The following is a 27,074-nucleotide window of genomic DNA, read 5'->3' as shown; positions in this document are numbered from 1 at the left end:
GGAGCTAGTCCGTATTAGCCACAGAAAGTTGTGCACATAGATAGCAGGTGATGAATACAATAACTTATTGTGAAACTACCAACAGAAACAAGTTAGGGACATTTCAAAACTTTGAACTTTGATATTTACTAAATGGCACTAATTAACTAGCTTCATTGTAATGCATAAATTCAGTCACACTAGGTGACTGCAAATGAAGCAGATTTTTGAACCCTAAACAGTGCAACTGGAGTATTTGCGTGAATGTACCATTGGGAAAATCTAACATGTTGTTAATCAATGTCCTTCTCACCTTGTGGTTTTACACTGCTCATGGACAGGGTAAGTTGAAACAGATGTGAACACTCAGCCTTCCTTCTAAATGTAACTATCTACTTTCCTTTGTGTGTATTTTTGATTGAATAAACTGGTTGAAATAGTCTGCACTGTGAGATAACCATAAGAATAACTTAATGGAAAAATGATCAGACATTCACCTAAAAGGGGAAAACAAAATGAATACTTTTCTATGTCATCTGAGTTCCACAGTGCAAAAAGGTACTCTATGTAGATTATGGGGTCATGTGAATATGCTCATGAAAATGTGAATAGAAAATGTGTCCCAGAAAAGTAGATTATAATTCCAGAATGTTTAGGAGAGTCTTACTTGTAATATGAGAAAGCTTTGGAGAACAATGGTTATTTTTATACTTTTACATATGGTGATTTTTACAGGTTCAAATCTCATTTTAAATATATTCAGTTGACTGTATTGTGATTATAGCTTAATAAATCTATTAAAGGTCATTAACATCACGTTAGTTTTTAAAAACCAGCTTAGGTACAATATATATTTTCCTTTTACAAAATGTGAAATACAGTCTTAATTTCCAGTGTAGTGTCAATATATTTAGAATTCTTTTCAGAGAGAAATGTAAATGTTGACAACCTTAAAAAAAACTTGTCACTTTTATTTTTAAACTTATAAGTTGTTTTCATTAGTTATCTATTTTTTACACTCCCCATTTCATCCCTCTACTCTTGGGCCCCCTTGTATCTATACATCCATTCTCTATGCCTGTATCTCTATTTTTGCTTTGCAATAAGTTCATCCATAGCATTTTTCTAGATTCCATATATAAACAATATTATACAATATTTATTTTTCTCTTTCTGACTTGCTTCACTCTATATGACAGTCTCTAGGTCTGTCCATGTCTCTGCAAATTGCACAGTTTCATAGCTTTTTATGGCTGAGTAATATTTCATTGTGTATATGTACCACTTCTTCTGCATCTATTCTTCTGTTGATGGACATTTAGGTTGATTCCATGTCCTGGCAATTGTGGATAAAATAGATAACTAAGGAGAACTTACTGTGTATCATAGGCAGCTCCACTCAGTGCTCTCTGGTGACCTAAATGGGAAAGAAATCCAAGAAAAGGGGATATATATATATATATATATATATATATTCATATAACAGATTCAGATTCGCTTTGATGTACAGCAGAAGCTAACCCAATATTTTAAAGCAACTCCAATAAAAATGAAAAGCAAAAATCAACTTATATACATGTATTAATATAAGTAATTAAATCATATTGAAAACAAAGATTTTACTCCCAAATATAAAACTTATATGTTTTTCATTATGATATTTTTGTCTTTCATTTTCTTAATAATCCATTTGTCTTCAAGTTTTTGTAAATGAAAACTCTAATGAGTTTTATGATCCCTCGTGACATTCAAGGTGTGAATAGAATATGCATCACTCTGCATTATTCATCTCATAATTTGTTGCATGCTATTTTAGTCCATTTGGTAATTTTCTACGTGAACAACATTTGCAGCACAATAAAGCTCCCTGTCTAGTCCTTAGTGTTACAATTAAAAGCAGCTCGGGCCCCAGATCACTTATAAGAAAGGCTGCATCACCATTATTCTTGCTGAGGAGCAGGCAGACATGAATTGTTTCTCCTGATTCTCAGGTACATGAATGATGGTTTATTAATCAGCTAGAATATGATTACTGGAGAAGGCAATGGCACCCCACTCCAGTACTCTTGCCTGGAAAATCCCATGGGCAGATGAGCCTGGTAGGCTGCAGTCCATGGGATCGCTAAGAGTCGGACATGACTGAGCGACTTCACTTTCACTTTGCACTTTTGGGCATTGGTGAAGGAAATGGCAACCCACTTCAGTGTTCTTGCCTGGAGAATCCCAGGGATGGGGGAGCCTGGTGGGCTGCCGTTTATGGGGTCACACAGAGTCAGACACGACTGAAGCGACTTAGCAGCAGCAGCAGCAGAATAAGACTACAGGCATATTTCCAAACAAGAGGAGAAAGAGTACACAATATGAAAGAGAAATGTGAAACTTTGACAAATCTTCACCAGATATTCCAGTGCAACCCTTCTCTTCTCATTAACAACTGAACTCTTTCCAAAAGTGGTCTTAAAGCTAAATGTTTGAATATTTAAGCAAAGTTTTTCTTCCATAATTTATGGGTGCACTTATGAAATTTTTAGCATGCAAAATAATTGTAATATCAGATTCAAACCATTAAGTAAAACTCACATCAACTAACACCTATTGTAGATACCTGCATGCCTGCGTGCTAAGTCGCTTCAGTTATGTCTGACTCTTTGCCTCCCCATCGGCTGTAGCCCACCAGGCTTCTCTGTCCATGGGATTTTCCAGGCAACAATACTGGAGTGGGTTGCCATGCCTGCCTCCAGGGGATCATCCAAACACAAGGATCAAACCTGCCTGTACTATGTCTCCTGCATTGGCAGGCGGGGTCCTTGTTTACCACTAGCACCAAGTGGGATGCCCATTATATTAGATACATAGTCCTAATTAACAAATTTTCCAGAAAACATTGGCTTAAGATAATACACCTCCATATTCTTAGAGCTCCTGTGGGTCAAGAATAAAGAAAGGGCTTCTCTGGCTAGTTATGTATCACTCTGTTTGGGAGGCAACTGGGTAATGGCCTGGGCCGCTGTTACCTGGACACTCAGCTGGGCTGGAGGCGTTGCTTCCAAGTTGGCTCACTCTCTTGGCTTTTGGGGGAGGCCTCAGCACCTGACCACGTGGTCATCTGCGCAGGTTACTTGAGAGATATCTAGCTTTCCTCAGGGCCAGTGACAGCAGACAGGGAGGAGGAAGCCGCCACCCCAGGTATGAGTTTGTCACACTGTCAAATCAGTCATGTGTAATCATGAGAAATGGTCACTAAGTCCTGGACACTCAGAGGACTTAGGCTCTAATATTTGGAGAGAGGAGTGTGGAAGGCGCTGTGGACTTTCCTAAAACCATCACATATAGAAAAATGTATTTTCTGGGGATGCTTCCTTTACTTCTCAACTTCTTTCCTGCCTCTTTTGTAACAATACTCTTTTTTCTAACAGTATATCATAAAATTTTGGCAAACTTAAACCAGTTATTACAGGAAAGAAAACTGTAACTTTATAAAACATGTCAATGACCTTAATAGCAATTGCAAGCATAAATCTAAAATGATTTTTCAAACCACAATTTCTTTTAAAATGAGAGTGTTGACAGTATTAAACAGATTTCAATCTACATAAGACTTATACTAAAGATATTTAAACTTGTTTAAGATGGATTTATGAAAATGGTGCTGTGTGCTTGGTCCCTCAATCATGTCCAACTCTTTGCAACCCTTTGGAGTATAGCCCTCCAGGCTCCTCTGTCCATGGAATTCTCCAGGCAAGATTACTGGAGTGGGTTGCCACTTCCTTCTGCAAGGGAATATGATTGACCCAGGGATCAAACCTGCATCTCCCTTGTTCTCTGCATTACAGGTAGATTCCTTACCCACTGAGCCATAGGGAAAGCCTATGAAAATGGCAGATCAACCCAAATGTATTTATATCACAGCAAAGTTATCCCACAACGGACCTTGTAAAGTTCATGTAGACAAGATGAGGAAATTGGCCAGTTAAATAGCTTATCAGATATTCATAATTTCATTAAATAAGCTGATTATCAGATGCAGGATTTTGTTCTCAGGCCTGCTCCATTGCTGTTTTGTATCATCAATCAGTTTAATGGAGCAAAGGAGATGTGCCTGGAATGATCCTGAGGTACTGAAAGTGAACCGACATTAGGACAGGTTCATCACTCAGAAAGATGCCCATGTGTGAGGTTGGACTCAATAACGTGATATTTAGCTGTGATAATTGTAAGAGCCTGGGCCTGGATCATAGGAATAAGCAGCACAAATACAGAAAGACTAGAAACACTTTTAAAACTTAGTGAATACTTTTCAGTCAATTTTGAGATCAATCTGAGCCAACACTATGATGGACAGCCAAGCCTGCTCATGAGACCAGAACTTATATTGGTAGAAGTGTGAGAGGAGAATGAGGTTGTTCTGAGTCCTGACAGAGTCACTGCCACTCTGACCATAGTGGACTATGTATGTGCTTCAATAAATGATCTGGTTAGAGAGACAAATACAGATTCACATGTGCCCAAATAAAAGAGAGGAGGAAAAGAGCTCAGGGCAGTGACAGCAATGATGTTTACTTTTAATTATGCCCTCTTTGTGTACCTTTTGGAAGTTAACCTCAGTGGATTATTGTACTAATTCGTGTTCTATGAGGCGTCAAAATGAGGTGAATAACTGTACTAGATCCAAACTCAGATAATCAGGACTCAAATCTCTCCTCTACAATGTAATGACAAAGTTAGTTGAGTTCTTTTCACTTGAGTCCTGGAAATATAAACACTCAAGCTTGCCCAACATGGTATTATTGTTAAATACACATATCTTGACACACATGGTGAAATTTGTAAAATTCAAGGATTAAGAGAAAGTATTCTAATCTACAGAAAGTAGTGGGAAGAAACCTAGACTGTTACTTAAGAGGAATCAAACTAAATAAGCATTTCAAACTAAAAAATGTAGAGAAGCTTCAAAAAAGTGTGGGAAATCCATCAGTGATGAGAGATGCAAGACTATAGGCCATGAGATTGTATAATTGACAAGTCTTTGTTAAAGGGATTAAGATATGCAAAAATTCAAAGTTTATAATTCACTTAGCATATAAGTGACAATTACTCAATATATATTAAAAATAAATTGTAATTATGTTATACCTCATTTAAAATATTTGTAAGAAATACTGAAAAAATGCATCATTCTCCAATTAAAATTAGACACAAGCATTCAAGGGTTTCCCTTAATCTTAACCATTTGGAAATTAAGAATTATTGATTGTCCATTTCTCCAATTAGACAAGCAAGGGAAAAGATGCCTAATATCTAGTTTGAGTGATAAACAATAATGTTCCTTTCCTGTGTGGTTAGAGCCATGAAAATTATTGTGAGTCTCTATATATATCACGTTTCCAATAAACAGAAAATTAAACTAATGAACGTTAATTGGAAAAGCAACAACACTGTTCTTTCTACGTTGATTTGGTTTGAGAAGAAGTGTCAGGATGTTGGTTTCTGATTAGAATGGAAAAGCAAGAAAAAGAAGTCAAATGAGCCACAAGATAAAATCTGTACTTTCATCTCTTGACTAAGATGCTAATTTAGTCAACTATGGTTAGCACTTCTCTATTTAAGGAGAATTCATTTATTAAGTCTCTATAGTTTTCAGCCAAGAGAATCTACATACAAATTTTATATGATATGACTCACAAGATATAATTTGACCTTCAATATCAAGGACCTCTTTATGTATTTCAATCATCTGAGTTTTCTATAACCTCTTTTCCTAGAAATCATAATGTAGTGAGTGTAATTAACTGAACAAGAATGTAATTCATAGAGATAATGTTAATTTCTTATATAATTTAATAATAAGGTAAAGCATTATTTCTACTTTTTTTACTCCAAGGGAAACACTGTAATTATCCAGTAATAAAACATGGACGGCTTTATCATTCATACAGAGGACGCTTTCCAGCACGTGTAAATCAACAGTTTCTCTATAACTGTGATCAGTATTTTGTGTCTCCTTCACAATATTCCTCAGATTACCTGACTTGCACAGCAGAAGGATGGTCTCCAGAAGAACCATGCCTCAGTAAGTAAACCTATTTAAGTTTATATGCATAAAGCTTTGAAAGAGTGAAGAGACAAAAGTAGACAACTGAGTACAGTTAAGTGTTGTGTAACAACAGTAAGGCCAAGGGATGAGTTCTATGAAAAAAAAAATCCAAATAGATCTTCCCTTTACTAGAGGCTCTTCATGTAAATCCTGTGAGATAGAGACTTTATAAGAATATATGCATCATGTATACATACTTTAATCGTAAATGAAATAAAAATAATCTGGAATGTTATTTTCATTTGTAACAATGGTGGTAGTAACTTTCATTTTTATTGTTACATATCATATTTGAATGCTAGTGCATTCACATTTAAATTCTAGAAGGTTAATCTTTAAGGTTCTATTTTAACAAATTTATGTTTTTTTCTACCATATTATTTTTATGATCCTTAGGAGAATGTATTTTCCATAATTTGGAAAACGGATATAACCCAAGTAGTGAAAAAAAAGTTCTACAGGGTGAAACTGTAAGGGTTCGCTGCTATCATGGCTACAGTCTTCAAAATTATCGGAACATAATGACCTGCACAGAGAGTGGCTGGTCTCCTCCTCCCAGATGCATCCGTGTCAGTGAGTAAACTGGGCTGAGATCCCAGTATGTTCATAATTTTCTAAGACTCAGCTGTTTTATTCACTCTAAAAGTTTATATCAACCTCTTGTTTTGCCAAAGGACCTATTTGATTTTATTTTTTACAAGTGTCTATGAGTGTACCTATGGACTTCCTGATAAGTATATAACAAAATACATGTACCTATTGATAGACATTGCTCAAGAAAATAGGAAAAGATCCACAAAGAAGAAACCTGTAATAACAGAGTGAGGTCAGAAAGATGTCAGGAGTCTCACTGTCTCTCCTGATATAAACACAGACTTTGACCGTCATTCGTGGATAAGAGAATCTTTGTGGGGGTCCAGGAGCCTAGCAGAGACACGACAGCATGCTGCTAGAGCACAAAGATGGAAGACTGCACGCATCACTGAGGGTTAGAGCAGTAGCCTCATTTTGCCCCTGAGGTGGCGCTGCTTAGTGCCAAGACAGACCCCTCAGCACAGGATTTTACCTGTGGGGAAAATAAGAGCATGTGAGCAAGTGCCGTGTCCTCATCTTCCAGCCCTCTTCTCTCTCCCCTTATCCAGGACACTGAGGTCACCTGCATGGCTGGGATGGGGAGAGGCCAGGAGCACAGCATCCAGGGCTAGAATTCTTCAAGGGACATGGGTTCTACTGACCATGTGGAGACCCCACCAGGGAGCCCCAAACTATTGCAGACACTGTGCTTGCGGTTCTGCTCACCCCTGGGCCCCTCATCTCATCCACATCCCCTCCCCAGGGCCAGCTCCCTGTGTAGGTCCCCATGGTGGCACCTAGACCTTTGCAGATGGCCTGTGGGACATCTAGAAGCCATCCTGTCCCCGTGGGTCTGTGAGAAAGCACACGAACGTGAGCATTTGGCATTGCCCCAGGGAAGCAGCCAGGAAACTGTCAGCACAGAGACTGTCTTTGCTGCGTTGGTAGAAGCATACGAGCTTCAGAATTCTCTCCTAGGAGGAATTGAGTACATGGGACAGGTGTGTCCTAAAAAAGGTCTGAAAAAGTCTCAAAATCCCTATCAGTGTGACAGTGTACTTCCCTCCCCAAGTGAGTCTGTAAAGACAGGAGGGAGTGACTGCTTTGTTAAATGCAAACACAGCTACCTGAGACTTTAAGGGACACAGACATCAAAGGACTAAAATGTCAACAGAGAAACACGATAGTTTTTCTGTTACTGCCCCCAAATAATGGATATGGATGATTTGTCTGATAAGTCAAAGTAATTGCTTAATAACTTCATTGAGATAGAAGACAACAGTGGAGAAGGAAATGGCAACCCACTCCAGTATTCTTGCCTGGGAAATCCCATGGACAGAGGAGCCTGGTGGGCTACAATCCATTGAGTCTCAATGAGTCAGACACAACAGTATCTACTTAGCATGCACTCATGCAGTCCTTTATATTTAGTGTAATTATTGATAGATAAATGTATTAATACTATCTTTTGTAACAGAATGTTTTATAGTTCCCTAATTCCTTTCCTCTGACTGCTTGCCTTTGTGAATTCATGATTTTTGTTATAGTAGTGTATCAATACTACTGTAATTTTTGTTATAGTAGTATGCATTTAATAAACTTCTCTTTACCATTTGTGAATCTAGTATGGATTCCTGCTTTGTTTACCATGAGATTTGCATCAAGCATCTTTCAGAGAGAGCAGTGTGTTTTATGCTGATAATATATGAACACAACCATATATTAAATCTCCTTCCTTTTTCCCTTCTCCATTTTATCTTTTTGATGTCATGATTTGCCTCTTTTTATAGTCTGTACTTAATTAAAAAATAATTGTAGCTATAGTTACTTTTATATTCTGGCACTTTAACTCTTAAATTGTTGTGTTTAACATTCCATATCAAAGTACTATAGTGTCCTGAGTGTGAGTGTGCACTTAAATTTACCAGTGTACTATGTACTTTCGTGGAATTAATTAACATTATTTTACTTTAGTTTGAATAATTCCTTTTAGTGTTTCAGTAAGAAAGGTCTGTGTGCCTGCTCAGTTACCCCAGTGTCTGATTCTTTGTGACCCTATGGGTGGCAGCCTGCCAGGTTCTCTGTCCATGGGCTTCTCCAGGCAAGAATACTGGAGTGGGCTGCCATGCCCTCCTCAAGGAAGGTCTAGCTGTGTTCAATTTTCTCAGTATTTTTTGGTCAGGTGAAGTCTTTATATTGTTTTCTTTTCTGAAGGATATTTTCAAATATTCTTCTTTGGCAGTTTTTTCTTTCAACACTTGGAATATGTCATCCCACTTTCTCCTGGCCCACTAGGTTTCTGCTGAGAAATACTCTTACATCCAAATGAAAGCTCCTTAGCAAATTCCAGGTCAGGAAGCAACATTTAGAACTGGACATGGAGCAACAGACTGATTCCAAGTAGGAAAAGGAGTACGTCAAGGCTGTATATTGTCACCCTGCTTATTTAACTTCTATGCAGAGTACATCATGAGAAACGCTGGGCTGGATGAAGCGCAAGCTGAAATCAAGATTGCTGGGAGAAATATCTATAGCCTCAGATATGCAGGTGACGCCACCCTTATGGCAGAAAGGGAAGAAGAACTGAAGAGTCTCTTGATGAAAGTGAAAGAGGAGGGTGAAAAAGTTGGCTTAAAGCTAAACATTCAGAAAACTAAGATCACAGCATCTAGTCCCATCACTTCATGGCAAATAGATGGGGAAACATGGAAACAGTGGTTGACTTCATTTTTGGGGGCTCCAACATCACTGCAGATGGTGATTGCAGCCATGATATTAAAATATGCTTACTCCTTAGAATTAAAGTTATGACCAACCTAGACAGAATATTAAAAAGCAGAGACATTACTTTGTCAAAAAAAGTTCCATCTAGTCAAGGCTATGGTTTTTCCAGTGGTCATGTATGGATGTGAGAGTTGTACTACAAAGAAAGCTGAGCGCCAAACAATTAATGCTTTTGAACTGTGGTGTTGGAAAAGACTCTTGAGAGTCCCTTGGACTGCAAGGAGATCCAACCAGTCCATCCTTAGAGAGATCAGTCTTGGGCATTCATTGGAAGGACTGATGTTTAAGCTAAAACTTCAATACTTTGGCCACCTGATACGAAGAGCTGACTCATTTGAAAAAACCCCGATGCTGAGAAAGATTGAGGGCAGGAGGAGAAGGCGATGACAGAGGATGAGATGGTTGGATGGCATCACCGACTCAATGGACATGGTTTGAGTGAACTTCAGGAGTTGGTGATGGACAGGGTGGCCTGGCGTGCTGCGGTTCATGGGGTCACAAAGAGTCAGACAAGACTGAGCGACTGAACTGAACTGAACTGAAGTAGTAAATTACAAGGTTTTTGTTTTGTTAGCTTGTTTGTTTTTTCTTCATGCTGCTTGAAGGCTTCTCATTTTTTCTTTGATTTTTGCAACTTTATTATAACATGTGATGTAGAGGATTTTTTAAGTTGACTTGATTTGGTCACCTGTAAGCTTCCTGAACGTAGATATTCAAATATCATCCTTGATTGGAGAAGTTCTCAGATGTTACTCCTTAAATATGTTTTCTGTCTCATCTCCTTTTCTCCTCCTAGAACTTCAATAATTTGCAAATTGTTCTATTGACAATGTTGCATAGATCATGCAACCTTTCTTTGTTCTTTTTCATTGCTTTGTTATAAGATATTTTGTTTTAATTTTAATCTCCTTTGACAGGATAACTTTGATATGTCATCTGTCTCACAGATTCTTCTGCTCTTTTCACTCTGTGGATGATGCTCTTTAATGAATTTTTTCATTTCATTCTTGGATCCTTCAGCACCAGAGTTTCTGTTTTTTTATGATTTGTACATTTTATTAAACTGTTTTGTCCATTGTTTATTGTTCATTTGTTTAATGTTTTCATGCTTTTGTTCAGTTCTCATAATGTTTTTTCTGTAGCACACTGAGTTATTTAAAACAGCTATTTTGAATTCTTCCTTGGACAAATCACAGATCTCCAATCTTCAGATGTGAATACTGAAGATTTTTATACTTTGTTGGTGTCATGATACTTTGGGTTCATGTTCCTTGAAGTTTTGTGGTGCTGTTTTTCTAATTAAAGTACCAGTCTCCTTTGGATGAGAGGTAACTTCCTTCAACCTGGCTAGAGACTCTGCAGCTTTCTCAGATCTTCTATAGTGGCACCTGCTGACACTTCTCATCCCTGTTTTGTCAGAATTACTGTGCTTCATGTCTTGTCTAGACACATTAGTGCACCAGAAATGGTACTGACAGCTTGTCATTTGTTTTCCCCAAAGTAGCACTACATCTTAAGCTCGTGTTCCTGTACTTGGTCACAGATTTAAGCCAAATTTCTGTGCAAACTCACTGGTGGCCTGTCAAAGGTTGCTCTTCCCTCTGAGTTAGTTGTAACCACAGGGATCTGGCCACTGGGTAGAAGGGTGTGTGAATGAAGCAGACAGAGGTCCTCCTGTGAAAACCTGGAATTTCACGGAAGGATTAGCTCCATGCATGAATTTTAAAGATAGGTTTTCCAGGACTCCTGAAGTGCAGCTGAGAGGGAATTGAGATGGTTCATGAGCCACTGTAGGCATCTCAGTCAAGACAGAGATCTGTCTGCCTTTTACCTTTTGCATGCATGAGCAAGGCTTCTCCTGGGCCCCTTGGCATATGGAATTTTGGGGTGGGTGGTTGTTTATTTTATATTTATTTATTTTTAATTGAAGGATTTACAGTATTATGTTGGGTTCTACCAAACATCAACAAGAATCAGCCATAGATTTACCCATGTCCCCTCCCACATGAACATCCCTCCCAACTCCCTGCCCATCCCACCCTTCTAGGTTGTTCCTGAGCTCTGGTTTTAGCTCCCTGATTCATACAGCAAATTCCCATTGACTGTCTGTTTTACATATGGTAGTGTAAATTTGCATGGTAACCCTCTCCATACATCTCACCCTCTACTTCCTCCCTGCCAGCCATGTCCATCAGTCTGTTCTCAGTGTCTGTGTCTCTATTGCTGCTGTGCAAATAGGCTTATCAGTACAATATTTCTAGATTCCATGTATGTGTGTTAGTATACGATATTTGTTTTTCTCTTTCTGACTTACTTCACTCTGTATCCTAGGCTCTATGTTCATCCACCTCTTTAGGATTGACTGAAGTGCATTCCTTTTTATGGCTGAGTAATATTCCATTGTATATATGTAGCACAGCTTCTTTATCTATTCATCTGTCAATGGACATCTATGTTGCTTCCCTGTCCTAGCTGTTGTAAATGGAACTGCAGTGACCATTGTGGTGCATGGGTCTTTTTCCATCTTGGTTTCCTCAGGGTGTATACTTAGGAGTGGGGTTGGTGGGTCTTACAGTGGTTTTATTCCTCGTTTTGTAAGGACTCTTCATACTGTACTTTATAGTGGCTGTATCAATTTACATTCCCACCAACAATGCAAGCAGGTTCCCTTTTCTCCACACCCTCTCCAGCATTTATTGTTTGTAGAATTTTTGATCATGGCCGTTCTGACTGGTGTGAAGTGACATCTCATTATAGTTTTGATTTGCATTTCTTTAATAGTGAGTGATATTGAGCATCTATTCATATGTTTATTAGCCATCATAGGTCTTTGGACAAATCTCTGTTTAGGTCTTTTTCCCACTTTTTATTGGGTTGTTTGTTTTATTGGTATTGATTTGTATGAGCTGCTTGCATCTTTTGGAAATTAATGTTTTGTCAGTTGTTTCATTTGCTGTTTTTTTTTTCCATTTTGAGCATTGTCTTTTCACCTTATTAATAATTTCTGGATAAGCTTTTAAGTTTAATTATGCCCCACTTGATTATCTCTTTTTTTTTTTTTTCCGACTACTCTAGGAGGTGGGTCATAGATGATCTTGCTGTGATTTATGACATAAGGTGTTCTGCCTGTGTTTTTGTGTATGGTGTTAGGAAGCAGTCTAATTTCATTTTTTTTTCTTGTAGTTGTCAAGCTTTCTCAGCAGCACTTATAGAAGAGACTCTCTTTGCTCCATTGTATATTCTTGCTCCTTTTCAAACATAAGCTATCCATAGGTGTGTGGGTTTATTTCTGGGCTTTCTGTCTTGTTCTATTGGTCTCTATTTCCATTTTTCTGCCAGTACCATACTGTCTGGATGACTATAGCTTTGTAGTCAGTTCACAGTCAGGAAGGTTGATTCCTCTAGCTCTATTTTTCTTTCTCAAGATTGCTTTGACTATTCAGGTCTTTTATGTTTCCGTATCAATTGTGAGCTTTTTGTTCTAGTTCTGTGAAAAACACCATTGGTAATTTGATACAGATGGCATTGAATCTGTAGATTATATTTGGTAGCATAGTTATTTTCACAATGTTGATTCTTCCGACCCCAGATAATGGAATAACTCTCCATCTGTTTGTGTTGTCTTTGGTTTCTTTCCTCAGCGTCTTATACTTTTCTGTATACAGCTCTTATTTCTCCTTAAGTAGGTTTATTCCTAGGCATTTTACTCTTTTTTGTTGCAATGGTAAATAGGATTGATACCTTAATTTCTCTTTCTAGTGTTTCATAGGGATTCAAGTGATTTTTGTGTATTCATTTTTGTTTCTTTCTTTCTTTCTTTATTTTTTACTTTACAATATTGTATTGGTTCTGCCACACATCAACATGATTCCACCACTGGCGTAAGCATGTTCCCCATCCTGAACCCCTCTTCCACGTCCCTTCCTGTACCACCCCTCTAGGTCGTCCCAGTGCACCAGCCCCAAGCATCCTGTATCGAACCTGGACTGGTGATTCGTTTCTTATATAATATTATACATGTTTCAGTGCCATTCCCTCAAATCGTCCTACCCTCTCCCTCTCCCTCTCCCACAGAGTCCAAAAGACTGTTCTATACATCTCTATCTCTTTTGCTGTCTTGCATACAGGGTTATTGTTACCATCTTTCTAAATTCCATATATATGTGTTAGTATGTATATATATAGTGTTTTTCTTTCTGGCTTACGTCAGTCTGTATAATACATTACATTTTGTATCCTATCACTTTGCTAAATTCACTGATTACCTCTTGTAATTTTCTGATAGTATCTTTTGGGTTTTCTATGTGTTGTATCATCTGTGTGCAAACAATGAGAGTTTTGCTTCTTCTTTTCCAATCCGGATTCCTTTTATTTCTTTTTCTCCTCTGCTGTAGCTAAGGTTTCCAAACAATGCTGACTAATAGTGGTGACAGAGGGCACCCTTGTCATTTCCTGATCATAGAGGGTATGCTTTCAGTTTTTCACCATTGAGAATGATGTCCACTCTGGTTTTCTCATATATGGCCTTTATTATGTTGAGGTAGTTTCCCTCTTTGCTCATTTTTCAAAGACTATTTGTCATAAATGGGTGTTGAAAATTTTCAGAATTTTTCTGTATTTATTTTGATTACCATATGAATTTATCTTGCAATTTATTAATATTGTATATAACATTGATGGATTTGTGTATACTGAAGAATGCTTGCATCCCTGGGATTAACCCAATTTGATGGTTGCTATCATGGTGTGCTGCTGCCACTGCTGCTGTCACTTCAGTCATGTCCGACTCTATGCGACCCCATAGATGGCAGCCCACCAGACTCCCCCATCCCTGGAACTCTCCAGGCAAGAGCGCTGGAGTGGGTTGCCATGTCCTTCTCCAATACATGAAAGTGAAAAGTGAAAGTGACTTAGTCGTGTCCAACTCTTAGCTACCCCATGGACTGAAGCCCACCAGGCTCCTCCATCCATGGGATTTTCTAGGTAAGAGTACCGCAGTGGGGTGCCATTGCCTTCTCCGTATTATGGTGTACTGTCTTTTTAATGTATTTTTGAACTCTGTTTGCCAGTGTTCTGTTGAGGATTTTTCCATCCATTTTCATCAGTGATTTTGGCCTGTAATTTTCTTTTTTGTGTTGTCTGTGTCTGGTTTTGGTATAAGAGTAATGATGGCCTTGTAGAATGAGTTTGGAAGTGCTTCTTCCTCTGCAGTTTTTTGAAAGAGTTTTGTAAGAATATTATTAGCTCTTCTCTAAATGTTTGAGAGAACTCACCTGTGAAATCATCAGGCCCTATGCTTTAATTTTTTGAGTTTTTTTTGTTGTTGTTGTCACATTTTCAATTTCAGTGCATGTAATTGGCTTGTTCATAATTTCTATTTCTTCCTCGTTCAATCTTGGAAGATTGAACCTTTCTCAGAATATATCCATTTCTTTCAGGTTGTTCACTTTATTGGCATATAGTTGCTCATGATAGCTTCTTATGGTCATTTGTATTTCTGTTGTAACCTCTCCTTTCTCATTCCTAATATTATTGATTTGATTCTTCTCCTATTTTTTCTTGATGTGTTTGCCTAATTGTTTGTCAATTTTGTTTATCTTCTCAAAGAAGCAGCTTTTAGTTTTATTAGTCTTTACTATTGTTCCTTCCTTTCTTTTTCATTTATTTCTGCTCTGATCTTCAGGCTTTCTTTCCTTCTACTAACTTTGAGTTTGTTTTTTGCCCCTCTTCACCAAGTTGTTTTAGGTGTAAATTAGGTTGGCAATTTGATGTTTTCCTTGTTTCTTCCTATAAACTTCCCTTTTAGAACTGTTCTGCTGCATCCTATAGGTTTTGAGTTGTTGTGTTTTCATTGTCATTTGCTTCAAGAATTTGTTGATTTCCCTTTTGATTTATTCAGGATCCAGTCTATTATGTAAAAACATATTGTTTAATCTCCAAGTGTTTGTGTTTTTACCATTTCCCCTCTATTTGACATCTATTCTCATAGTATTGTGGTCAGAAAAGATGCTTCATATGATTTCAGTCTTTAAAATTTACTGAAGCTTGATTTGTGACCCAAGGTATGGTCTTTCCTGGAAAATGTTCCATGCACACTTGAGAAGAAGGTGTATTCTTATGCATTTGGGTGGAAAGTTCTGAAGATATCAATTAGGTCCGTTTGGTCTAATGTTTCATTTATGGTTTATGTTTCCTTATTAATTTTCTGTTTTGATGATCTGTCCATTGTTAACATCCCTTACAATTATTGTGTGTTAACATCCCTTACCATTATTTTATTGTTGTCAATTTCTCCTTTTATGTGTGTTAGTTATTGCCTTATGCATTGAGGTGCTTCTATGTTGGGTGCGTAAATGCATAGAATTATGTCTTCTTCTTGGATTGATCCCTTGATCATTATATAATGTCCCTTCTCTATTTCATATAATATTCTTTATTTTAAAGTCTGTTTTGTCAGAAATGAGAATTTCGACTTCAACTTCCTTTTGGTTTCCATGTTCATGGAATATGTTTTTCCATCCTTTTAATTTCAGTCTGTATGTGTCTCTAAGTCTGAAGTGGGTCTCTTGTAGACAGCATATATATGGGTCTTGTTTTGTATCCATTCAGCCAATCTGTGTCTTTTGGTTGGAGAGTTTAATCCATTTACATTTAAAGTAATTATTTATATATTACTATTAGCATTTCTCTGTTATAATATAATATAATGCTATATGTTCCAATTAGCATTTTTAAAGTATTTTGTGTTTCTTGTAGGTCTTTCCTTTGTCTTATGCTTATAGGTCTCTTTAATATTTGTTGTAAATCTGGTTTGGTGGTGCTAAATTCTCTTAACTTCTGTTTGTCTGTAAAGATTTTAACTTTTCCATCAATGTTGAATGAAATCCTTGCCAAGTAGAGTAATCTTGCTTGTAGATTTTTCCCTTTCAGTACTTTAAATATATCCTGCCATTCCTTTCTGACCTGCAGAATTTCTGCTGAAAGATCAGCCATTAATTGAATGGCTTTTCCCTTGTGTGTTACTTGTTGCTTTTCCCTTACTGCTTTTAATATTCTTTCTTTGTTTTTAATCTCTGTTGATTGGTATGTGTCTTGACGTGTTTCTCCTTGGGTTTCTCCTGTATTGCACTCTGTGCTTCTTGAACTTGATTGGCTATTTCCTTTCCCATGCTGGAAAACTTTTCAACTATAACATACTCAAAAATGTTCTCAGTGACTTTCTTTTTTCTCTTTTTCCTCTGGGACCCCTATAACTCAAATGTTGGTGAGGTAAATACTGTCCCAGAGATCTCCAAAGCTCTCCTCAATTCTTTTCATTCTTTTTCTTTTATTCTGCTCATCAGCAACTACTTCCACCATTTACTCTTCCAGCTCACTGTTTCATTTTTTTGCTTCAGTTAATCTATCATTGTTTCCTTCTAGAGAACTTTTTTATTTCCATAATTGTGTTATTCATCTTTGTTGATTTATTCTTTATTTCTTCTATATCCTTGTTTATTGTGTTAATTTCTTGATTGCTTCTTGGCATTTTATCCATCCTCTTTTCAAGGCTTTGGAACATGTTTCCTATCATTACTGTGAATTCTTTTTCAGGTATTTTACCTATTCTCCCCTCCCCACGCCTTTTTTTTTTTTTTTTTTTTTTTGGTCTTTTGTGCTTCTAGTTTGTTTCTTCATGAGCAATATTTTTCTGCCCCCCCCCTTTCTTTTCTCATTATTGCATTTGATGTCTCCTTTTCTCAGGCTTTCAGGTCGAATTCCTCCTTCTTTATGGTTTCTGCCTTTGGTGTGTAAGACGGTGCCAGTGGTTTGTTTAGGTTCCTCTTGGTTGTTTTTGTTTGTACTCTGCTGAAAGGAGGTAAGATTTTTTTTTTATTTTTTATTTTTCCCCTCTAATGGGCAAGACTTTGTGAGGTGGCAATCTTATTTGCTGATGACTGGGTTTGTGTTTTTGTTTGTTTTTTGGGTGAGGCATCCTAAACTGGGTGCTGCTGGCAGTTGGGTGATGCCAGGTGTATACAGATGGAGGCCTTTATGGGAGTTCTCATTAATAAATACTCCCTGGGGTTAGGAGTTTTATGGCAGTCTAGAGTCTTGTCAGTTCTCCCACTTCAAGGGCTCTGGGCCTGATTTCTGGCCAGGGAAGTGAGATACCACTGGCGGTTTGTAATGGCATTAAAGGGGATTAAAACAAACACACTGAAACAAGAAAACAAAATGGAAACCCCATACAAATGGCAAATACAAAACAAGGCATGTATTCACAAAAATAATGGGATATAGACACATGCATGTACATGCGGGGTGGGGAACAAACAGTGTAAAAAAAAAAAAAGAAGAAGAAGAAAGTAGAAGAGATTGATCCAGTGAGAAAATGAAAGCAAAAATTATATGAACTAGTTATGAACAAAACTGACTAAAACCATAAACTGGAAAACAAAACCAAAGCCATGTGACAACTGGGGAATAAAGCAAATAAAGCAAAACAGACTAATAAACATAGTGAGAAAAGGAAGAAAAGAAAGAAAGACTAGAAAAGAAAATTTCAATAGAGGTAGATGAATGTTTATATATATATTAAAGAATAATTTGCCACAGGGAAAGAATAAGAAAAGCAAATGAAAGAATATATGTGGAAAAATAATAAATTTTTAAAAAACTTTGAAAATTAAAAGTAGGAAAAAGTCCATAAAACAACAAAAACCAATGTAGAGGAAGAAGTATTTAAAGGAAATTAAAAGTGTGATTTAAAAAATTTCTCAAAAGCATAAGTAGATTTAATGGTAGCATTAAAATCAACAACTAGAATAACAGGAATAAAAAGGTAAAAACCCAATAGCAACTACTGAATAAGTTAAAATGTAAAAATAATAAATTTTTTTTGATGGGCTGTCAGCATCCTCTTCCTCAGTGTGAGTCACAGTCCACCTCACCTCCCTGGGCTGGTCTCTGGACCTATTGTGGGGGCAGCTCAGACTCTAATCTGGTCCTACTCACATCTGCCAGTGCTAGTGTTTTTTGTTTTTCAGGAACTCTATATATTCCATAAATAGAAAGTCTGCCTACTTGATCATGTGGATTCAATCTTCAGCTTGTACCACTGGTGGGAATGTTTTGGTTCTATTCTTTAGCCACCTGCCCCTGGATTTCACTTGTGGTTTTATCTCCACCTGTGCATGTGAGTCGTCTACAGGAGTTTGCTTCTGAGGTTCGCTTGGACGACTTGGGTGTGCCCCAGGGAGGACCAAATGTGGAGGTGGTGCAGTTGCTTGGATTGCAGGGGCCCTGGCAGTACCAGGTACTAAGGGAAGCCATTGGCTATGACAGCAGGAAATATGAGGCCCTTAGGGTTTTTTGCAGCCTCTGGCTGCTCTGTCCTTGTGGGATTGAGCTAGGGAGTGACACAGGAGCTTGGATAATGGGGACCCTGGCAACACCAGATACAAAGCTGGTGGCTATCGTCAGGAGCTATGTGACTATTCGGGACTTTTCTAGCTTCTGACAGCTCTGCCCAGTGAGGATTGAGCATGGAGGTGACACAGCTGCTTGAATTATAGGAAGCCTGGCAGTGCTAAGAGTGCAAGGAAACCAACTGACTCAGCTGCAGGAGCGATGACCCTGTTAGAGTCTTTTCCTAGCTTCTGGCATCTGGCCATCAGAGGGCCTCTTTGGCTGGTCTTTCCCTGTTGCTTGGCCCCTTCAGCCGCTTACAGGGCCCCACACTTGGGGTAATTGTCTGTTGTTTATCTCATCAGGGACATAAAGATCACCCTGGCTGGGGTCCCTCTGTGTTGCTTTGCACATCAGGTCCTTATAGGGCTACCCTCCCTGGGTTGTTTCAGCTGTCTGGTGCTAATATGTTCAGACAGAGAGGCTGCAGAGATCACTCTATTGTCTGTGTGTGACTCAGCAGTATCACCCTTCCTCCAGGTTAGCTGGCTTTCCTTCAGAAGCATTTTCCACTGCAATCTTCTCCATCAGGTTGCCTCACAGCATCTCCCTTCAGTCAACAGTAGACCTTGCCCTGGGATTGTTTTCCAATCTCTATGTTCCAGCTCCAAACTACAGCACTTTCTAGGGGACTTGAATCCTTGTCTGGTGTGGGTACAGCTGTGGCAAGGATTGTCTGTGTGATCCTCATTCCATTCAGACTCTCACAGATCTGCTGCTTCACTCACCAACAGCCTCAATGCTTCAACTCTGTCTCAAACATTTGCCCTCCCGTGCAGCTCTGTCCCCATTCATCCAACCCCAGCTGCAGATCCAGTTCTACTCACTCTCCTTTTTTTCTGCCATCCTTCTTTTGTCCTGCTGACACACTGGTTGCGCCGCCCATGGACCATAAACGTCACCGTGGATACGTCAACTACAGTGTTGAATGCATAGGTTTAGCCAGGAGATGTACATGTGAGATTATCATTCTGTAAATGATGACATCAGATTGGAAATGAATGTAGAATGAAAATAGAAAAGAGCTCAAGACTGAGTCCTGAAGCTTCCAACACTGAGGCGTCTGATGAAAGAAGAATAGATGGCAAAGTGGACAGAAAGAAAGGAGGACCCAGAGAATTTAGGGTAAAAACATGTCAGAATGAATGATTCATAGTTGTGGACAGAAGAAAATGATATAATAGCAAGGAATAATAAATTGACTATCAGTAATTCCTGTGGAATCACCCTGAAATGGTTCTACATCCAATTCTACCATTATCTAACTATATCTAAGAGCAACGACCTATTTGAAGTTTGTTCACACCTCTGAATCTGTACAATGATTTAATATTTACAAGTGTTCTAATATTTCAAAAGATTTTTTAGTTAATAAAATAAGCTATTTGTGTAAGCATCTTGTCATAATGTCTACCATACAGTTTATTCAAGGAAAGTGTAATCTAATTACATTAGAATAGTTACACTAATGAATATTTCTAATTCAGTTAATAAGTCAGGTTAAAAGACTTAAAATGTGGTGGATTTGGCTACATGGAGGCCAACAATAATTGTAACAGAGACAGTTTCAGATGGAATAGACGGGAAAATCTACTTACAGCCTGCTAAATAAATTATTAGTAAGAAATGCAATACAGCATGAGGACATAATTCTTTCAAAAGGCTTGGTTGTGGCAGAGAACAAGAGGTTCAGGATATATTGCTCGGTGGATTATGTATTGTTTTAATGGGAGAGATGAGAGTGTAATGAAATTTGAAGAGGATGAGCCAGAGAGGGAAGCAGCAAAGACTGACCACAGGCTCCCTATGAAAGAAGTGGGAGAGGAACCAGCAGTTTTGAGAAAGTCCTGGACTTGGTGACAACTGGATTCTTTGCGTCTTCCTGTTAGGAGAAGGAAGGAAAATGGGTGTGTAAATACAATGCTGGAGAGAAGCAGGTGCTGATGGTTCCTCTCCTCATTTCAGGAAGGAGACAAAGTCAGGTGAGACTGAATGGTGCATGGGGGAAGGAGGAGAAGGAACACTGGGCAGTGTAGAAAAGATTGAGCACAGAGATTTCATATAGATACAGAGAGGGAGCTTGTTATAGAAATGGGCCAGGCTTGTTCAACAGTGTCCAGAGCCCAGGTAGTTTCAGTTTTCAGGCTGTAGGCAAGCATCTAATATGTGCCAGAAGTAAGCTAAGAGAAAATTGTGAAAGATACAGTGGCGGCCACTGGTTTGCCATTCAAGAGCTTTCATGCTAGTATGAAAAAAAGAAAAAAAAAAGATGAAATAAAATAAATAATTAACCAAACAGTAAAAATATTTCTATTATATTGTTCCAATAAATGTATTCTAAGAACAAAAGAATCCAAGTGCTTAGAAAGTAGGAGGGACTGCGGGTCAAGTTTATGTAGGAAGACGTCTATGCAAAGAAAGCCTGGAAACCATTCGTCAGCAGAGATACTTGCCTTTGCAGCAGCCGAGGCAGCAAAGAAATTGACTTATTTTTGAAAAGATTGATTATTTTAGTAAAGAATCCGCCTGCAATGCAGGAGACTTGGGTTCGATCGCTGGGTCAGGAAGATCTCTTGGAGAAGGGAATGGCATCCCACTGCAGTATTCTTGCCTCAAGAATTCCACAGACAGAGGAGTATGGTGAGCTATAGTCCATGGGATCAAAAAGAATCAGACATGCCTGAGAGACCACACTTTCCCTTTCAAAATTTCTGAGCCACCTGACAGTACTATATCTACCTGCATTGCAGGAGACCTGGATTGGATCCCTGGGTCGGGAAGATCCCCTAGAGAAAGGAAAGGCTAACTACTGCAATATTCTCACCTGAAGAATTCCATGCAATTTTGGCAAGCTGCAGTCCATTGGATCACAAAGAGATAGACACAACTGAGCTACTAACAATTCTAAGTAAAGGCAAAGGCTTTTAAGATGATCATGTCATTTTTACAGTCACTCTTTGTAAAGAAAGCAGTTAGAAAACAGCCTAATATTAAGATCTTTTTTTTGTTAAGGCAGCACTTTACATAGTAGGATAAAATAGGAATTTTATGTAAGTTTCTAGTGGTCATGTATGGATGTGAGAGTTGGACTGTGAAGAAAGCTGTGCACCAAAGAATTGATTCTTTTGAACTGTGGTGTTGGAGAAGACTCTTGAGAGTCCCTTGGACTGCAAGGAGATCCAACCAGTCCATTCTAAAGGAGATCAGCCCTGGGTGTTCTTTGGAAGGAATGATGCTAAAGCTGAAACTCCAGTACTTTGTCCACCTCATGCAAAGAGTTGACTCATTGGAAAAGACTCTGATGCTGGGAGGGATTGGGGGCAGAAGGAGAAGGGGACGACAGAGGATGAGATGGCTGGATGGCATCACCGACTGGATGGACGTGTGTTTGATCGAATTCCGGGAGTTGGTGATGGCCAGGGAGGCCTGGTGTGTCGCTATTCATGGGGTGGCAAAGAGTTGGACATGACTAAGCGACTGAACCGAACTGAACTGAACTGAAGCACAATATATGTAAACAAAGTCACATACCGTTAGAAATATTGCTATGTGGAAGTTTGGAATACAACTTTATGAAAGGAATCCCAGTGGTTCTCATCAAGAGTAACCTCACAGCTAAGCTACAAAACTCAACAGTAAAACAAAAGCAGAAATAAATTTATTGATTTTGGGGAGAGGGAGCATTACTTTTAAAACTAGTTAGCTTCTATATAATTTTATGATAATGTTTGAAGACTATTAGATAGTCCTTCTTTTGGGTGAGATTCTAATTCTTAAATTCCAGTTTTGAAGTTTATAAATTATTGAGCAATAGGAAGATTCCAAATAAGAATAATGAAATTTTTGATAATATGTAGCAATCCCTGGTGGCTCAGATGTAAAGAAACTGCCTGTGGTGCGGGAGACCTGGGTTTGATCCCTGGGTTAGGAAGATCCCCTAGAGAAAGGAATGAATTACTCCCTTCAGTATTCTTGCCTGGAGAATTCCACGGACAGAGGAGCCTGGCCAGCTATACTCCATGGGGTCACAAAGGCTCAGAAACAAGTGAACGACTAATCCACACACAGCAATGTCACAAATTTCATAGATTTTACACATTTTCAATGATAAGTTTACACATTTTTAAAAATGAATCAGAATAATTAAGCAGATATTAATAGTTAAGCTCATTTATGGGTACAATAAGATTAGATGTCTGTATTGTCCCATATATAATCAAGACATCTAGAATATGCTTATGTGACCTTGAACATGTTTACTCATTTTGTTTCATGTTTCAGTTTGATTTCTACACTTGTAGATAAAATTAAGTGATTTTTAATGTACCTGTAACTCAAATACAAGAGAAATGTCTCTCTTGTGTGTTCTAGTTTGCCAGTTATATTTTTATAATACCATTTTTTCATTTGTATTCAATTTAAAAAATGTGTCTTTTTTTTTATTCTGAGAGAATATTTATACATTTTGAGACCAAAAAAGCAGCATTATATTTTGTAAATGTCAGTGATAAAATCAGATCCAGTATTAACAAGTTGACTTTACAAATAAATTATCAGGACATATATGTTTCTGCTCAATACCTTAATATTTCTCAAAACCCCAGATGAGTGCAGAGGGTGTATAAAACCTAACATGTAATGTTTTTCAAGGAAGAGCATTAATGTGCATTAATGTATGTCCTCTGTTATGCAGTACCCAGCACCTCATTTTATGTGACACAAATAATATTTATCTTCCAATGGTTAAATATTCTCACTCATTATTTATCTTTTTCTATAGAAAGAGAATGCAGTATTCCCGAAATGGATACATATTTAAATGCTTATCCCAGGAAAGAAACATTTGAAGTTGGAGATGTGCTGAAATTCTCCTGCAGTCAAGGCCGAATTATGGTTGGAGCAGATTCAGTTCAGTGCTACCACTTTGGATGGTCCCCTAGACTTCCAACGTGTAAAGGTAAATATTTATCTGACCGTTGCTGGAGCAAGAATTGGGATTTCAGATAATAATCTTTTTATTTCCCTCCTTTAATTTTCTGTCCACTTCAAGTGCATCTATAGTCTAATGCATTAAGGCAGAGATATACCCACCAAGGTGGAGAAGGAAATGGCAACCCACTCCAGTATTCTTGCCTGGATAATCCTGGAGACATAGAAGCCTGGTGGGCTGCTGTCTATGGGGTTGCACAGAGTAGGACACGACTGAAGTGACTTAGCAGCAGCATACTCACCAAGGACATGTGCTGGGGAGTAGATACCTCAGATTTCCTTCTTTAAGAAATTGGCCTCCAGGAGCTTCTTGGAATATGTGGTGGAGAATCCACAGAAATGCATGAGGCACCTGACACTGGCAGGATTTCTTGTTAGTTTTCCTTTTTCCTGCAGTTCTACTATTAATATTGGAGAGAAAATCATGATGGTGTGATCACTAATCTAGAGCCAGACGTCCTGGAATGTGAAGTCAAGTGGGCCTTAGAAAGCATCACTATGAACAAAGCTAGTGGAGGTGATGGCATTCCAGGGGAGCTGTTTCAAATCCTGAAAGATGATGCTGTGAAAGTGTTGCACTCAATATGCCAGCAAATTTGGAAAACTCAGCAGTGGCCACAGGACTGGAAAAGGTCCATTTTCATTCCAATCCCAAAGAAAGGCAATGCCAAAGAATGCTCAAACTACCACGCAATTGCACTCATCTCACATGCTAGTAAAGTAATGCTCAAAATCCTCCAAGCCAGGCTTCAGCAATAAGTGAACCGTGAACTTCCTGATGGTCAAGCTGGTTTTAGAAAAGGCAGAAGAACCAGAGATCAAATTGCCAACATCTGCTGGATCATGGAAAAAGCAAGAGAGTTCCAGAAAAACATCTATTTCTGCTTTCTTGACTATGCCAAAGCCTTTGACTGTGTGGATCACAATAAACCGTGGAAAATTCTGAAAGAGATGGGAATACCAGACCACCTGACCTGCCTCTTGAGAAACCTATATCCAGGTCAGGAAGCAACAGTAAGACCTGGATATAGAACAACAGACTGGTTCCAAATAGGAAAAGGAGTACATCAAGGCTGTATATTGTCATCCTGCTTATTTAACTTATATGAAGAGGACATCATGAGAAACCCTGGATTGGAAGAAACACAAGCTGGAATCAAGATTGCCAGGAGAAATATCAATCACCTCAGATATGCAGATGACACCACCCTTATGGCAGAAAGTGAAGAGGAACTCAAAAGCCTCTTGATGAAACTGAAAGAGGAGAGTGAAAAAGTTGGCTTAAAGCTCAACATTCAGAAAACGAAGATCATGGCATCTGGCCCCATCACTTCATGGGAAATAGATGGGGAAACAGTGGAAATAGCATAAGACTTTATTTTTTTGGACTCCAAAATCACTGCAGATGGTGGCTGCAGACATGAAATTAAAAGACGCTTACTCCTTGGAAGAAAAGTTATGACCAACCCAGATAGTATATTCAAAAGCAGAGACATTACTTTGCTGACTAAGGTCCGTCTAGTCAAGGCTATGGTTTTTCCAGTGGTCATGGATGGATGTGAGAGTTGGGCTGTGAAGAAGGCAGAGCACCGAAGAATTGATGCTTTTAAACTGTGGTGTTGGAGAAGACTCTTGAGAGTCCCTTGGACTGCAAGGAGATCCAACCAGTCCATTCTGAAGGAGATCAGCCTGGGATTTCTTTGGAGGGTATGATGCTAAAGCTGAAACTCCAGTACTTTGGCCACCTCATGTGAAGAGTTGACTCATTGGAAAAGACTCTGATGCTGGGAGGGATTGGGGGCAGGAGGAGAAGGGTGCGACAGAGGATGAGATGGCTGGGGCATCCCTGACTCGATGGACATGAGTCTGAGTGAACTCCGGGAGTTGGTGATGGACAGGGAGGCCTGGTGTGCTGCGATTCATGGGGTCGCAAAGAGTCAGTCACGAGTGACTGAACTGAACTGAACTTACATCTAGTGTCTGCAAGTATGTCTAAAGAGTGGTCAAGTAACTTAAAGTCAATTCAGTCACAGTATCAAATCATATGAATCAAAGTTAAACTGTTCAAAAGCTTCTCTCAAATGATTTTTTTTTCAAAAAGATTTCATACAGTGTTTCTGTGGAATAAATGTATTGCTATGTTTGCTATGATATTTACAGTCATACCTGTGTTGAGTAACTGGTTTGCATATTTATTTACATGTCTGGATAATGAACATGCTTTCTGAGCATACATAGACTTCAATATGGTAGTTCAAGAAGAGTAACAGAATTAGTAAACACGAGTCTGCTGTAAACACTATTCTTTTTTCATTATTTAAGAATGCTAAAGTAAATTATATAACAAATAAAAGATCATTTAGCAAAATAAATTTCTGCATTAGCTGGGTTTTTCAGTTATAAGACAGACAATGTAACCATAATTTATGCAATATTTCTACAGTAAGGAAAGTAAAATCGTGTGCTCCACCTCCTCAACTTCTCAATGGAAAAGGGAAAGAAATACACAAAGAAGAATATGCACACAATGAGGTCGTGGAATATGCTTGCAACCCCAGATTTCTGATGAAGGGTTCTCATAAAATTCAGTGTGTTGATGGAGAATGGACAGCTTTACCTGTGTGTATTGGTAATGTATTAAAAATAGTAATATTAAAGGTAAATCATTACTCTTATTTTGTATTCATATACACATCTAAATAATATTTTAAAGATGAACATATTTTTGTGGATTTTCAGAGGAGGAGCATACCTGTGGAGATATACCTGACCTTGATCACGGCGATATCAAGCCTTCTGTCCCTCCCTATCACCATGGAGACTCGGTAGAGTTCAGTTGCAGAGAAGCATTTACAATGATTGGACCCAGATTTATCACGTGTATTAGTGGAGAGTGGACCCAGCCTCCTCAGTGCATTGGTCAGAATACACATCTCAAACTGACCTTTAGTATTTGCAGCCATACTGTTGAAATTTAGAGTTATCCTTGAAAAATGTCAGATCTTAAATTATAATGATCCCAAACAGTTGATTTTTATAGTTCAATATGTGTCTAAAGAGGAAAAATATAAATAGCAATAGAATTTTATCCATCTTTCTGTCCTGATATTAACATTGTTTATTTTGACAAGTGTGAAGCTAAATCTTACTGATAGTTGCTCATGTGATTAAAATGGGAGTACTAATTACCAGGAAAATACAACTA

The 27,074-nt window shown here is 38.3% G+C and overlaps 1 protein-coding gene across 2 annotated transcripts in view; it reads left to right on the top strand.

The window, feature by feature from the left end:
- Positions 1-202: 202 nt before the first annotated feature.
- LOC138090487 (complement factor H-like) overlaps positions 203-27,074 on the top strand; it is a 63,232-nt gene continuing 36,360 nt past the window's right edge. For both annotated transcript variants that reach the window (XM_068986106.1, XM_068986107.1), the window contains exons 1-6: positions 203-321; positions 5,861-6,049; positions 6,470-6,646; positions 23,661-23,837; positions 26,313-26,498; positions 26,609-26,788. In XM_068986106.1, coding sequence (XP_068842207.1) covers positions 267-321; positions 5,861-6,049; positions 6,470-6,646; positions 23,661-23,837; positions 26,313-26,498; positions 26,609-26,788 — 964 coding nt within the window. In that variant the 5' untranslated portion in view covers positions 203-266. The remainder of the gene's footprint in view (positions 322-5,860; positions 6,050-6,469; positions 6,647-23,660; positions 23,838-26,312; positions 26,499-26,608; positions 26,789-27,074) is intronic.

This window comes from Capricornis sumatraensis, chromosome 14 (genome assembly GCF_032405125.1).
Source record: "Capricornis sumatraensis isolate serow.1 chromosome 14, serow.2, whole genome shotgun sequence".
NCBI lineage: Eukaryota > Metazoa > Chordata > Mammalia > Artiodactyla > Bovidae > Capricornis > Capricornis sumatraensis.
The sequence above is the reverse complement of the archived record's forward strand: the minus strand, read 5'-3'. Positions and strand labels throughout refer to the sequence as shown.